Genomic DNA, 16104 nt, shown 5'->3' with positions numbered 1-16104 from the left:
AGGTAGGCAGGAGTCAGCCCATACTAGGCCTTGCAGGACTTTGGTCTTTATCCTAAGAGCCATGAGAACCACTGGAAAGGGTATTAAGTGGGGTGGGTGATTTGCATTTGTACAAGGTCATCTTGAGGACTTTAAGGCATCTGAGTTCACTGAAGGAAATGCTGAGGTTAGTCTTACCTCTGAAGAAGCCTGTATGGCATAATAAAAATGATGGGTACGTGGGAATGCTCAGGTTTTATAACCAGTAACCCTGGGGGCTTGGATCAGGTGGGCCCAGGAACTAGCCCAGACATTTATACCCGTTCGGAACAGATCTTCATCTTGCTTCAGTTTGGTTACTAGTATATTAGATGTTTCTTTATCTTCTAGGTGTCTGAGGATACTATATTCCCCTACTAAGTAGCTCAGAAAAAGTAGATACTGACTGCTAACATAATGATAATGCCTGTGCTGAGTGTTTTCAGTGATTTGTCTGGGCATAATTTTATCAAATCAGATAAATGCTGCTCCTTTTTGATCTATTAATAATTTTAATGGTTTCCCTCTGAATAGCAAATAGTTATTGAATACCTACTCTGTTCTTTGCCAGGTGCTGGAAATTTAAATATGAACAAAGTGTGTCCCTACCATCTAGGAGCTGTCCTGTCAGTATAGTTGGGGAAGAAAGACAGATTAAGCCAAGATGAGAAAACAGAAAAGATCCAAGAACAGGAATCAGGTCAAAGCAAAAGTGGTCTTTCAAAGGCAAGTGAAAAAAATGCCTGCAAGGGAGAAATGCCCAGCTGAGCGCAGTGGCTCACACCTGTAATCCCAGCACTTTGGGAGGCTAAGGCGGGTGGATCACCTGAGGTCAGGAGTTTGAGACCAGTCTGGCCAACATAGCAAAACCCCATCTGTACTAAAAATACAAAAATCAGCTGGGCGCAATGGCGCGTGCCTGTATTCCAAGCTCCTCAGGAGGCTGAGGCAGGAGAATCACTTGAACCTGCAGGCAGAGGTTGCAATGAGCCGAGATCGTGCCACTGCACTCCAGCCTGGGCAACAGAGCAAGACTCTGTCTCAAAAAAAAAGAATGAAAGAAATGCCCTCAGACCAGTTAGAATTATGAACTAGAGCCCCAGGGACCCAAGAGTTCTATAGATAATATGTAGTTCAGCATTGTTGAGTGGAAATCAGGACAGACCTAGGCTATCTGACTGACCAAGCCTATATTTCTAATGATAAGTCTGTTCTCTGGAATCTGTTGAAACAGAATGGACAGCTTCCTTCTGTCTATCCAGGTAGACAGGAAACAAGACAGCATAAAGGAGTACCAACTCATGAGAGGTCTTCAGGAAAGCTCTGGTAAAAAGAAAAAAAATACCCAATACAAATTGCTCAAAGAAATGATACATTTGAATTTCTGACATTTCAGCTTGGTTCTTTAACCTGTGCTTCCTCTGTCCTACTTCCCATCCTGCACTGTTTATAGAGTCACTTTCCTATAGACACAGTAATTGGACCTGTGTTTCTTCTAATCTTTATATGACAGTGCATTTCCTAATTCAGGGACCATCCCCTATCCCAAATTCCATCCTGCGAGATGTGAAACCTGTGAGTTCATGTGAATGCGTGTTTGAAGGGCTTGACGCCATGTAGTCTCTTACGAAGGCCTCAGGGTGCTCTTATGTTGTTGCTTTGCCGTTGTCAAATGGCATTGATTGATCCGAGGGACTCGGAAAGTTAGGGTAGACTCTATAAATAATTTCATTATTCCTCATCCTCTCCCTCATCATTTTATTGATTAGTCGTTCTGTCCAGATCACTAAGATTCTTCCTCTACAGGCCCCGCAAAATTCCACAGAGCCCCAATTCTCCACCTGCAGATGGAGTCTTCCTATCCCATTGCTCAGCTTTTCAAGATTCATTATGATGCTGGCAAGTGAGGAATTTCTTAAGCGAGAAATCAGGGTTCATGCCTGTTTACTGCCTAAGAGCCCAGTGTAAAAGACCATCTACCCTTGTCTGAGATGACATGTCCTTTAGTGAGAAATAAGTATGTTTTTTAAGTTTGTTTCAGAAAAAAAAAAAAACAACCCAACCCTGAGTTACACCCTTTTCTTCTCTGCCCAAGACTTTGTAGAATTTAAATGTTATGAAGGAGTGAATTAATAAACAGAATTAAGGCGGTACAGTGGCTCATGCCTATAATCCCAACAGTGTGGGAGACTGAGGAGGGAGGATCACTTGAGACCAAGAGTTTGAGACACCAGCCTGGGCAACATAGCAAGACCCCCATCTCTGCAAAAAAAAAGAAGAAGAAGAAGAAGAAAATTAACCAGGCATAGTGGTGCATGCCCATAGCCCTAGCTACTTGAGAGGCTGAGGCAGGAGGATCACTTGAACCCAGGAGTTCAAGGTTGTAGTGAGCCATGATCACCCCACTGCACTCTAGCCTGGGCAACAGAGTGAGACCCTGTCTCTCAAAACATAAATAAATAAATAACAATAAACATAATTACTTGTATAATAATAAATAAATAAAAATAAACAATTAAACTTGTATAATAAAACAAAGAACTTTTGTAGGTAATCTAGTTCATTCCCCAGTCATCGGAGAAGATAGTACACAAACTGTCCCTGACTGTTCACATTAGAATTGCAGGCATTGTTGCCTAGAAGGAACCATAGAGCAGTGGCCACAAATTTAATCTCACATTAAAAATGCTGATTTCTGGCCCTATTCAAGACCGCCTGAACGAGAATCTTTAGGGGTGGGCCTTGGGAATCTGAAAACTTTAAAGCCTCCTGGTGGTGCTTATGTGCAGTTGGTGTTGGTGTGAGAACTACTGTTTTGGAGGTGGTCTGGCTTTGTCCCTGAATTTCTGCAAAGTATCAGTGCCTGAGGAGATGACATCAGGGTCAATGTTAATTTATAATGTAGCTTCTTATTTAAAATTTAAATTGGGTTTCCTCAAGCTCTCTTCATAAGCTGCCTAGTCTGGATTTTTCTCTTAAGTAAATAAATATTTTCTGTCACTTCAACAGATGTTCAAGCAAATGCTTTCAGAAAAGCAAACCAAATGGGAGCATTACAAGAAAGAGGGTTCGGAGCGGATGACTGAGCTTGCTGATGTCTTTTCAGGAGTGAAACCCCTAACCAGAGTGGAGAAAAATGGTAATTGCTGAAGAGGAAATACTGGTGTGTTTGGAATGTATGCACAGGTTATTTGAAACCTTGGAAACTGGCAGGTTAAAAAGGCTTTATGTTCTCATTATTGTATCCCATGATATTCCCTCTTTAGTGTTGCTAATAAAGATCTGAAGGTGAGTTTTGACTGCGTCTAGCTTTCTGCTCTCTTGGGCAGTGTTCATATTCATTTTAGAGTTCAGGTTTTATATCTTATCTTTGAAATGTGAGGTTAGGCTAAACCAGGGGTTTTGGTAACTCCAGTTCATAGACAAGAGTTTAGAGAGTCACCGTTGGCCTCCATCTCCATGGTATGCAAAACTAATGTGTCAGTTTATGTGATTTGGGGAAAGGGGGGAAAGGATCTATAATTCTCATGAGCTTCTCAAGAAGGATACATCACCCAAGAATGTCAGTAATCTACCAGCATAGATGATATCTAAAATTCTTCTGATTTTTCTTGATTCTTGTTCACCAATGCACCTGCTATCTAGTAGCAGAAGAAGGTACTGCAGACTAGTTTTGAAAAAACACAAACTCAAATTTTACTTTAATGATTTTGATCCTACTTATTCTAGGAAATTTTATTTATAGGAAAGTTCTGGCATCATTTCAAATTTTTATAAGTAAGAAATTTCTAACTGCTCCCAAAAAACCATTCTGAATTTTATGGTGACAAACTATTTTTTTAATGCTTAATTTTGTTTTAACTATCAGATCGATTTCTGATGAAGTTAATTATACTGTAGAATTGTTTAGTAGTGTAGCTTCATGTTTAAAAACTTATTTTTAATCAGTATGAGCTTGTGATTACTGTATTTTGGCTTTTGTTTATTTCTTTGATGCTGAGTGGTTGGTCAAAAATATATTTCCAAATTGTATTATTGTTCCTATAGGGAAAAGCCAGCCAACGCATAATGAGGTGATATAAACTAGAAACATGTTTTGCAGGTCACCATATTGTGATATGAAACCTGAAGTCTAGAATGAATATTATGGTTATCGTATTGTGACCTGCAAAACAATCACGTGTAACAATCTGATGCAATTAGCTGCCTAGAATTAGTGTATTTATCTCTGTGATAGTTTCTTTTAGGCCCTTACAAATACCAACTTTGTTTCAGAGATGAAATAACAATTTTACGTTTTTTTCCAGCTGTATAGTTTAATTACAGCTTAGGACATACTTTCACAATTTTTTCTCATCCTTACAACCCTGTAAGATACACATCTTAATCCTTATTCTATATATAAGGAAACTGAGGCTTAAAAATGTAATCATTTGCTGAAGGTACAAAGGTGGAGAGCCTGGGTCTCACTCATCTCAGACTCCAAATTTCATGCTCCTTCTACTACTCCATCACTGCCCCTCAGCCCTACAAAAATCTTCAAAATTATGAGTATTCGCCATGCCAATTCTTGAAATAACTTAGATCATAAGTCATTAAGGCCTTTTAATAACATGGGACCACCCCATTGATAAACAACAAAAAAAAAACTTTAGGGGATCAACTTGGTGAGGTAAAGAGCACAGAGTTTTTGAACCTGCACAGATAATTGTAAGTCCTGGCTTTGCCATTTAGTCACCGTGTCACCCTGTATAGCATTCTCAGTTTCTCTGAGCATCAGCCTCTTTATCTGGGAAATGGCTAACAATTTCCACCTCCCTGTATTGCTGTGAAGATCAAATACTTAGAACTTTTCCTGACACACTGAGGGTAATCAGAGCATGTAGACACCCTTCTCTTTCTCTACTGTATGAAATGTCTGCCGGTTCCTAAGTGCAAATGGCACCCCCTGCATTGTTCAGACATCCCTGTGACTCACCAGTCACACCTTACCTTTCTGTCATGTTGGTCTCTTCTTTGCCCTCCAAGATATGCTCTTGTCATTCTTGCCCTGAAGCCTCTGCCTGTGTCTGCCTTTCATCTGGATATAATTCCCTTCTTCATCTCTCCAATGACCTGATCTTTACCTTTCCTCGCTTCTCCAGAAAACTCTCCCTGGTAACTAGGGACATCCTTCAGTTCCTTTCCAACTCTTCTCCACTGCCACTACCACCTCTACACTTTATAGCATGTACTTGAGCCTTTAGTATTTGTCTGCCAAGTGTTGTAGACTAAGCTATTTATGTAGAAAGTTTATTCTACTATGTTGCATGCTACAGGCATTTTTGTCATTTGGAAAATTCCTAGTGTTAGGCCCACGGTTAAAGCTCTGAAGAACTGAATTTATAAAAGATTATTCAGTTAAATTCAAAGCCACAGCTACAGGAATTCGAGGATTTCAGTATTTTCTTATTTCTGTATTACTAGAGAACCTTCAAGCTTGGTTCAGAGAGATCTCAAAACAAATATTGTCTTTAAATTACGATGATTCTACTGCTGCAGGCAGAAAAACTGTACAACTGATACAAGCTTTGGAAGAGGTAAGGAAACGCTTTTTAAATGAAGGTTCTTGGATCATGAATCACACCTTATGACCCACCCAGCAGTCTGTTCCTGTAAATATAGCTGAGAGACTATTTCATCAGAAGTAAAAGCAATGTGAATTAATATGTTTCCTGTAACGTATACTGTCCTAAATTTGTGGAGATAAATAACTAGTATGAAGAGAATGGTAGCAAAAATTACGATATTTTAACTTGAGGAAACATGTAATCTTAGAAACATAATTATAAAAATAATATAGAAACATTGGGCAAATTGTGATAAGGAGGTAAAAGCAAAAACAAAATTGCATGTGTATACCATTTTTAGGGTTGTAAAAAAGTGTGTGCCTTGGGGGAAAAAACCAGAAAGGAATACACAAAAATGAAAATAATTATATAATGGTCATATGCTTATAAGTTGTATATTTTTCTTTTCTGAAAAAAATAGTTTATTGTTTTTCTTTCAACTCAAAAATGATTGTACCAAAAAAATTATACCTCACCACTCAAATTTTAATTGTGTATTTAACTAGATTTAAAATGATAACTAAAAGCAGCAGAAAAATAACCATAAACTCTCTTTTTGTCTTTTGTTTTTTTTCTTTTGAGACAGAATCCAGTTCTGTCACCCAGGCAGGAGTGCAGGGGCACAATCTTGGCTCACTGCAACCTCCACCTCCTGGGTTCCAGCAATTGTCCTGCCTCAGCCTCCTGGGTAGCTGGGACTACAGGCGCCTGCCACCACGCCTAGCTAATCTTGTATTTTTAGTAGAGACGGGGTTTCACCATGTTAGCCAGGCTGATCTCGAACTCCTGACCTCAGGTGATCCGCCTGCCTCGGGCTCCCAGAGTGCTGGGATTATAGGCATGAGCCACCATGCCCGGCCAACTCTATTATTTAAAACATCATTTTTACTCATAATCTATAACCCTATCCGATTGGTATGATTACATATTTTTAGAGATATAATTAATACTGTTTTCACTTGGAATATTTTCTTACAGGCTTTTTCTTATTTCTGCAAGGTTTTTAGGATGGTCACTATAAACAGCAACACAGTAAAATAATTCTACCAAAGTTTCTTATTCCAGAACAATTGCACACTTGTATTATTTCTACTTTGCTTGTTTGGATTTTTTTAGTCTATAATATGATCGTAAACAACTTTGTAAATCTCAAATGCTTTTTATCATTTGCCTTATTTATTTTGTCATATAACCCAGGCATATTCAGTTATATACATTAAAATTTCAAGACATTGTAGAATCATTGTTTTGTTTTTAAAAGTGCATCAAAAGAAGTTAATAATATACAAGTGCCAACACATGGTTGTGATATACACAATAATAAGCAGCGAAACATTTTCTAATCCTAGAAACTTGTGCATTTTTTAATAGCTTGGCTCACATATTTCTGAAATTTATAATTTGAAATAAAAATTTATCAAGAAATTGTCAGAAGTAGTGTGCTTTATTCGAAGTGTTTTCAAGAACAAATGAGCACCATAGAGTCCATTCAGGATTTTTAAATTAAGTATATTTCTGTAACACAGGTTCAAGAATTCCACCAGTTGGAATCCAATCTGCAAGTATGTCAGTTTCTTGCTGATACTCGAAAGTTTCTTCATCAAATGATCAGAACCATTAACATTAAAGAGGAGGTTCTGATCACAATGCAGATCGTTGGGGACCTTTCTTTCGCTTGGCAGTTGATTGACAGGTAATGTAGGCAGCCTGACATTTGCTGTAGATGAAAGGCCCTGGGAACATCTTCTTACCGTTTCTTTTCTTTTTACAGTTTCACATCCATCATGCAAGAAAGCATAAGGGTAAATCCATCCATGGTTACTAAACTCAGAGCTACCTTCCTAAAGGTAAGCAAAAAACAGTGAGATTCTCTGTTGCTAGGAAAGAGTTGGCCTTCATTCATACCTCATTCATTAATTCAGCCCAGGATTTTATCCTTTTAGGAAGGTAAATAATTTCAACATTTTTATAGACTGAAATTGTTAGCAGTTTTTCCATGAGAGCATAATTTCAAAGATGCCAGAAATATTTAAAGTTTTAATTAATGTAAGTTGGAATGTCTTCAGGAATACTATTTTTAGGTGAAGAATAGATTTTTTTTTAAGTTTTATCTGTGTACTAAAAATGTGAGTCCTTTGTGTCCTTTATTCCCTAGGCATGAATTAAGTCCTTTTACTTATTCATTCAAAAAATTACTGAGCCTCTGCTACAAACTAGTGTTAATATCTACAGTAACAGGGAATATTGGTGAACAACAGGCACAGCCCTTGCTCTCGTGGTAATTTCAGTTCGTGGTAAATGAACAAAGAATCTACTCAGTGTCTTCTTCTTTTTTTTTTTTTTGAGTTGGAATCTCACTTTGTTTCCCAGGCTGGAGTGCAGCTCCTCCTCCCGGGTTCAAGCGATTTTCTTGCCTCAGCCTCCCAAGTAGTTGAAATTACAGGTGTTCACCACCATGCCCAGCTAATTTTTACTATTTTTAGTAGAGATGGGGTTTCACCATGTTGACCAGGCTGGTCTTGAATTCCTAACCTCAAATGTTCCTCCTGCCTTGGCCTCTCAAAGTGCTGGGATTACAGGTGTGAGCCCCCATGCCCAGCCTACTCAATGTCTTCTGACAGAGCTACCATGTACCATGTACAACAATTCTGAGATGCACCTTTGTTTGGGAGGTGGGAGTGAGGGGGGTGGGGTTTTACTGTGTTGCCCAGGCTGTGTCTCAAACTCCCAGGCTCAAGTGATCCTCCTGCCTTAGCCTCCCAAGTAGCTTCAATTATAGGCATGCACCACTGCGCCTGGCTACTACAATTCTTTTCATATTTTAACATTTCTGTAACTGGGGATGGGTTTTATCATTGATGGCATATCATAGTTTAGTTGTCAGCATTTAATTTTTTTCTGAATGGCACATAAAATAATGGCACTTCTTACACTTGATGGCATATTAGATTGGACAGATTCGGTAGTGCGTCAGTCAGAACGTCTTGATTTCCACACAGGAGTAGCTCTCTTCTGTGGCACAGTGGCTCTCAAACTTGAGCATGCATCAGAATCACCTGCGGGGCTGGTTATAACACAGATTGCTGGGCGGCACCCCCAGGGTGTCTGACTAAGTCAGTGTGGAGTAGAGCCCAGTAATTTGCATGTCTAACAAGTTCCCAGGTCATGCGGAAGCTACTGGTCCAGGGAGCACAGTTTAAGAACCACTGCCATCACAGTTAACTTGGGTTTTTCAAAAAACTGTATTGTCAGAAACTATTAATGATATTGATGAGATTCGGTGGTTGTTGCCCTCTGTTGGGTAAAACCCAAATGTTTTGTTGTATGTTACATTTTCTGGAAAGAAAGATTTCTAGGACTCTTTTTGAAACAAGAAACAGATATACCTTATTTTTCTTCCAGCTTGCCTCTGCCCTCGATCTGCCCCTTCTTCGTATTAATCAGGCAAATAGCCCCGATCTGCTCAGCGTGTCGCAGTACTATTCTGGAGAGTTGGTATCCTATGTGAGAAAAGTAAGAAATGCATCAGGATGATATTTACTCTTACCAGATAACTGCTGTTTTAAATACAAAAAGTACGCTTAGGTCCCCCAAAAGTATATCCGTGTCTTTCCCTTTTAAAAATTTGATTCCAGAAATTTGCAACACCTAAAACTAAACTTACCCTTATTGCTACTGTGGATATACAGATGTTTTTACTTGCCAGGAATTTTTATTTCTATGTTTTAAGTGTTGGTGGTATTCACATCTATTTTATAGATGTAGAAACAGAGATTATAATAGTTTCTTCAAAATCACAGAGCCATATCTGGTAAAAGAGCCAGATCTAGATCCAGCATCTCCCGGTCAGAGCCCAATTCAGGTTTTCATGGGAATTTTGATTCTTGTTTTAATAAATTCTGGTGGAGCATGGAGCCAGACCGGCCTGAATTCAAAATTTACTGGTGTCGCATTCTAGCTGAGTCCTCTATAGTGATGTTACTTAACATTTTTGAACCTTGATCTTTTTAAAATCTGTAAAATGGGAATGATACAGTCTTTTGCAGCATTTTTAGAAGGATTAGCTTTATATTCTGTAAGCAATTAATGTTTAAAGGAATGGAGCCCTGTGCCTGCCAGCAGTTATTAAAACAGCTCTTTTACATTTTTCAGCATCCCCCTATATAGACAAATTGCTGTTGTTAACTGGCATCCTAATATTTGTCAGCCAAGAAAAGTAAAACAGATGTTCATTGCGTTTCCTCCTTTCCCTTTCGCTGAAGGTTTTGCAGATCATCCCAGAAAGCATGTTTACATCTCTTCTAAAGATCATAAAGCTTCAGACCCACGACATTATTGAAGTGCCTACCCGACTGGACAAAGACAAGCTGAGGGACTATGCTCAGCTGGGCCCACGATACGAGGTGCTGTGTCCCTCTGACTTCTGCCTTTTCATATTAAAAACTAACAGTCATGAAATATCACAGGCCTGTGTCACCTGCCGTATTCTGGGGACCACCAGACCAATTCTGACTTGTTTTCTCACATTTGCAGTAGTAAACGTGTTTTACGATTTTAGTACAATCACACCTTTTATTCTTGACATTTTCCTGGTGTCACTTGAGGTCTTCTTCGCCTCAGTATTCTCAGGGGAAATGAGGCTTGGCTGGTCACTTTTTCCTAGAACAGTCTTGCTAAAGCAGCCCTTGTTCTTTTTGAGCTAGATTACCTGACTTTTCATATTCATGTTCCTTTTTGAGCAGCTCAAAATAATCTATATTCCATTAACCATTTCCTTTGGGCAGATTTTGAGCTCACTCAATAATAGTTCAGCAGCCTCAGAGGTTCTTCTCCCCAAGCACCTCTGGTTTTTTTCTCCCTGAGCTTAGAATTTAAAGGCATCAAAAGTAAAATCAAGTGAAGATTGAAAATATGATGTACAGTGTCAATTTCCCATTCTGATACAAGTCCAAGAAATATGTCAGGGACTTACATTATCAAGCTTGATATTTCCATGTTTATTCTGATTCAACAATATAGCTAGCACCTGCCTACCTTATCAATGTCTGCTGGTGTTGCTTGCAAATAATGGGGAGGCCAGGGAAGGAGAGGTTACCTTCTCAGTCTCATAGTCTTTTCCAGCCAAAAGGGCCCGTCTAGATCATTGAATTCTGCCCTAAATTTTAGATATGAGAAAATGAAGCCTAAAGGAGAAATGCTTTGTCAAACGTGAAAGAATGAACTGATGTCTTCTGACTCTGTTACCCAATATGTCTAACAGTGGGCTTTCAGTTGTACCATAGAGCCTCATTTCTGTCCAGAACATGTGGACACAGGTGTCCTAAAGCTACAAGTTCATTTCCTGTTATCTTTGTTCATTCCAGGACTATTAGCCAGTGATTTTTCATACCTCTTTTTCTTTGTTATAGGTTGCCAAGCTTACTCATGCTATTTCCATTTTTACTGAAGGCATCTTAATGATGAAAACGACCTTGGTTGGCATCATCAAGGTAACAGTTTTGTTAGTCTGTGTGGCCTCGCACCATGACTCTTAGCTGTTTGGGTTTTTGTGGTAATTATCCTGTGTGCAAAAGGGAGTGGCATCATCCTGCTGTTTGACATTCCAATTTCGGTCTTCATTTTACTCATTTATTTTATTTTAGTTGAGTTTTTTGAGACAGAGTCTCTCTGTCTGTTGCCCAGGCTGGAGTGCAGTGGTGCAATCTTGGCTCACTGCAACCTCCACCTCCCGGGTTGAAGTGATTCTCATGCCTCAGCCCCCCAAGTAGTTGGTACTACAGGCATACAACACCACACCTAGCTAACTTTTGTATTTTTAATAGAGACGAGTTTCACCACATTGGCCAGGCTGGTCTCAAACTCCTGACCTCAAGTGATCCATCTGTCGTGGCCTTTCAAAGTGCTGGGATTATAGGCGTGAGCCACGGTGCCCGGCCTGTTTTACTCACTTATTGATGGAGGAAGAGAAAGCATTGTAATCTTTATTTCTCTTGATACTTGAAGGTAGTGGGAATTTCTTTATCTTGTAGTTCTGCAGAAAATGTGTGGTGCTAGTACTGTTTTATCAAAGAGTTGTTTAAATCTAAGAAAAATATATTTGATTGAATTTTGGGAAAAGCAAAAAACAAAACAAAAATTCAAGTTCCTTAGTCAAAATTGCTTTCTTCTTCTCTCTCTGTTTTCCTTTCTTCATTTTTAGTATTTTTATTTCACACCCCCAGGTACAGAGAGCTAAGATAATCATATCCCTCTTTTTTTTTTTTTTTTTTTTGAGACAAGGGTCTCGTTCTGTCATCCAGGCTGGAGTGCAGTGGCGCAATCTTGGCTCACTGCAAGCTCCGCCTCCCGGGTTCACACCATTCTCCTGCCTCAGCCTCCTGAGTAGCTGGGACTACAGGCACCCACCACAGCGCCTGGCTAATTTTTTGTATTTTTTAGAGACAGGGTTTCACCGTGGTCTCGATCTCCTGACCTCGTGATCCGCCCGCCTCTGCCTCCCAAAGTGCTGGGATTACAGGCGTGAGCCACCACGCCCGGCCCATATCCCTCTTTTAACAGACCACTATCATCACTGGGGCATGCAAGCTCCTCTCATCTTTTGTTTGGTTGGTTTTTTCTTCTCCTGGATCCCTGCTTCCATTTCCATTACCCATAGCACCAACTTTGTGTGTTTGGTAAATGTTCCTAAATATGCAAGTATTCTTATTTTTAGCATATGGCATTATTTGATGTGTGCATGTGCTTTTGATTTATCTCAACCATATTGTGCTCTAAGTCTCATTCTTTTTCCAACTTCTCTTACTGGTTATTGCTTTTGCAATTTATATTGCTATAGGTCAGATAGTAGGTTACTTTTTACTGCTGCATAGAATTCCACATTTTTCTTAACCATCCAGCTTGGGACAGACACCTGTGCCCCCCATTATTACAACCAATGTCATGATGAACGTCTCTGAGCATATCCCCACTCCAGACCTGTGCAAGAATTCCTCTGAAATCTACATTGTTTTCAAGTGGCCGCAGACCAATCCATAGTACGAAAGCATCGTGGTGTATTTACTATTCCACTACCGATGGATGTTGAGATACAAATGTTCCTTGACTTACAATGGTGTTACATCCCAATAAACTCATCACAAGTTGAAAATATCAGAAGGCCATTGAGACTTAACGGCTTACATCTTCGCTAATACTTGATATTATCCACTTTCTAATTTTGCTCTCCCAAGAGGTATAAAGTATCTCATTGCTTTTTTAATTTGGAATTCTTTGATGAGTAGTGATGGGCCCATTCATATAGTTTATGGTGCTTTTCTTTGTTTTTCTATATATCTGACATCAGTAGAATCTCAACATTCCTAATTGCCATATTAATATTTGCGTTATTAAAATCAAAGAAAATAGAGGAAATGTACCTAAATGGAACTTTGGTATGTGTTTTCTGGAACTATGCTAAAAGAAATACCATGGTAGTTCCTAGAATATTAATAGAATTTGCTAAACATGCTTTAGGCCTGATCCCGGGTGAATTCATTTGATGTGTAGAGAATGTACATGCATTTTAGTCACTTCTTACACACAGGATGATAAATCCTAGGACTGCAAAGTGACCACTATAAGAAGGATGTAATAAAACCTCTTACAGGTAATTAACAATAATTATCAAAAGAAAGACTGCTTGGTAAAATACTGATCTTTTCCCACAATCTTTCAGATTATAACAGCAGAAGGAATATCCTGCGGACCTACTCCATTCAACCCAGTAGACTCTCTCTGCTAGTCTACCAATAACAACTAAGGGCTTTTAAAAGTAATCCTGTGGCCCTCGCTGATCTTTAACCTCAGAGTGTTGAGGTTGTATTTCAAACACTTATAAAAAGTGTAGGTTCAGTTTGGTTGATACGACTTAAAACAAGTGAGACATACACAGAGATATAAGCATTCATTGTTAGAGGCAGCAAAAAAAAAAAAAAAGAAATACAGATCGTCTCAAACTTAAAATGATTCAACTTCATTATGATACCCATACTGTTTTTCACTTTCAGTATAGTATTCAATAAATTACATGAGATAGTCAATACTTTATTATAAAATAGGCTTTGTGTTGGGTGATATTGCCCAAGTATAGGCTAATGTAAGTGTTCTGAGCACATTTAAGTTAGGGTAAGCTAAACTATGATGTTTGGTAGATTCGGTATAGTCAGTGTATCTTTGACTTCTGATATTTTCAACTTACGACGAGTTTATTGGAATGTAACCCCATCTTAAGTCAAGGAGCATCTGTAATGTAAACATCCATCAGTAGGGAAATGGTTAAATATTCCGTGGTGCATTCGTACTGTGGATTGGTCTAGAGCAATTCAAAAAGAATTTACTACTGGAAAATCTCCAAGGTGGAAAATGAAAAAAGCAAATTGCAGAAAAACATGTATGTATGTATGTGTGTGTGTGTGTGTGTATATATATATGTATAGTGTGTGTGTGATATACATGCATGCAACTATGTGTATATATATGTATAATATATGTATGTGATATACATGCGTGTCTCTGTACGTATACATGTATATGATCCCATTTAGATTTTTGAAATTAAATATATGTGTAAGGATGGATATTTATGTATATAAACGAATAGAGAAAGGTCTGGATGATCCGTATGAAAACAGTTACTGTTGTTAACTTCAGGGGAAGGGAGTAGAAATGTGAGGAAGGGGCTGTGTGAAGATGGTTTTCTCTTAGCTGTGAACACTTCCACAGATTAGTGAGAATCCAGGAAGGATTAGAAGAGCCATATGAGATCTTTAGATTCACGAAAGCATTGAACTCTTTCAGTAAATCTGTTCTTGTAAGGAATATTTCTTTGAAAGCTTCATGATACTTCTTTGATTCTGTACTCATTGATTATATCTTTATAATTTACCTTTTTATTGTATAATAAAGCACAGATGCTGAAAACTAAAGAAAGAATGATGTAGCCTATTAGGTTATTACAAGGTAAACACCAGTCATTCTGACTACCACTTAAGAAATAGGATTTAGCCAGCCCCACTCCTGAAAGCCCCCTCATGCACCCTGACCTCATCTCAGGCCTCCTGTGTATAGTTTTATTATCCAGTGAAACTATATGTCATTAATTTCCAGACTATAGCTTAGACTTGCCCATTTGAAAAACTATGTTATGTCTTTTAAGTCTTTTTTTTTTTTTTGAGACAGTTTCCCTCTTGTTGCCCAGGCTGGAGTACAATGGTACAGGCTCACCGCAACCTCCACCTCCCGAGTTCAAGCTGTTCTCCTGCCTCACCCTCCCAAGTAGCTGGGACTACAGGCATGTGCCACCACGCCCGACTAATTTTGTATTTTTAGTAGAGACGGGGTTTCTCCATGTTGGTCAGGTTGGTCTCAAACTCCTGACCTTGGGTGATCCGCCTGCCTCAGCTTTCCAAAGTGCCGGGATTACAGGCGTGAGCCACCAAGCCTGGCCCTCCTTCCTTTCTTTCCCTATAATTTTTGTAATCCCCAGTGCAGTTGTCTTATTTGAAATTTAAATATAATCAAAACCGGATGGAACCCATTAATTGCCTTTATGACCTTTTAAAATAATGGTTCTTTACAAATTAAAAGTAAAAGAAACAAGTCTCAGAGAATTCAAGGGAGTATGTAAAAATCATTTGATGTTTCATGGATCTGATAAGAGACTTTTTTAAGGAATAACAAAAGCCTTTTCATTATAGAAGAAATAATTAGCAAAATAAGCTTGTAGAGTTAGATAGCAGATTTGCTTTCCTATTTTATCTCCGTAATTCCAAGAATGCTGAAAGAAAAGATAATTATTCAATTTACAGAGTGGCCCAACCTCAAATCTGAGTTTGCTCATATGGATATAAGGTGCCTAGAAATAAAATCTAAAGGAAGAACATGCATCTGTAAATTCAGTCGTAGGTCCTTCATCCCGCCCCTCCAAAAAGAGGGGCCGTTAATTAGAATGTGAGGCCATTTAAAACTTTCCTTATTCACCATCTTTGAAATGTCTTGTTGTAAAATTATCATCATGAACTTTGCAGAAATAAACAGAGTCCTAAAAAGGTGACAGATTTAATAATTCCATCCAAGCTGTGCAAGATCACAGGGGCAGGAAAGGAAAAAAATTCAAATCATTTAGTGAGGAGGTAGGAAAATGCCCCACTGCAGATTCTGAAAGCCATCTTTCCTCTGGATTTCGTTAGGACTGAATTTTTCGTAACTATCATTTAATACTTTTGATTGGCACTTAGGTGGATCCAAAGCAGTTGCTGGAAGATGGAATAAGGAAAGAGCTTGTGAAGCGCGTTGCCTTTGCCCTGCATAGGGGACTGATATTCAACCCTCGAGCCAAGGTACCCACCAACCAGAGTGGGCCTGTCCTCTTCTCCGCCCAGCTTGCAGCATGGACTAGAATGCCATTTTTAACCTATCGCGAACAAGACCTTACCTCCTA

General features: G+C 38.9%; 1 protein-coding gene across 6 annotated transcripts in view; it reads left to right on the top strand.

Annotated features, from left to right (window-relative positions):
* The window catches only part of WASHC5 (WASH complex subunit 5), a 67487-nt gene that overhangs the window by 25112 nt on the left and 26271 nt on the right, over positions 1-16104 (top strand). For all 6 annotated transcript variants that reach the window (XM_054560972.2, XM_063726329.1, XM_009244083.4 and 3 more), the window contains 8 exon segments: positions 3028-3157; positions 5485-5597; positions 7154-7320; positions 7399-7474; positions 9030-9140; positions 9890-10030; positions 11036-11116; positions 15902-16003. In XM_054560972.2, coding sequence (XP_054416947.1) covers positions 3028-3157; positions 5485-5597; positions 7154-7320; positions 7399-7474; positions 9030-9140; positions 9890-10030; positions 11036-11116; positions 15902-16003 — 921 coding nt within the window.

The sequence above is a fragment of the Pongo abelii genome, chromosome 7 (assembly GCF_028885655.2).
Source record: "Pongo abelii isolate AG06213 chromosome 7, NHGRI_mPonAbe1-v2.0_pri, whole genome shotgun sequence".
Taxonomy (NCBI): Eukaryota; Metazoa; Chordata; class Mammalia; order Primates; family Hominidae; genus Pongo; species Pongo abelii.
This window is presented reverse-complemented; position numbering and strand designations above follow the sequence as displayed.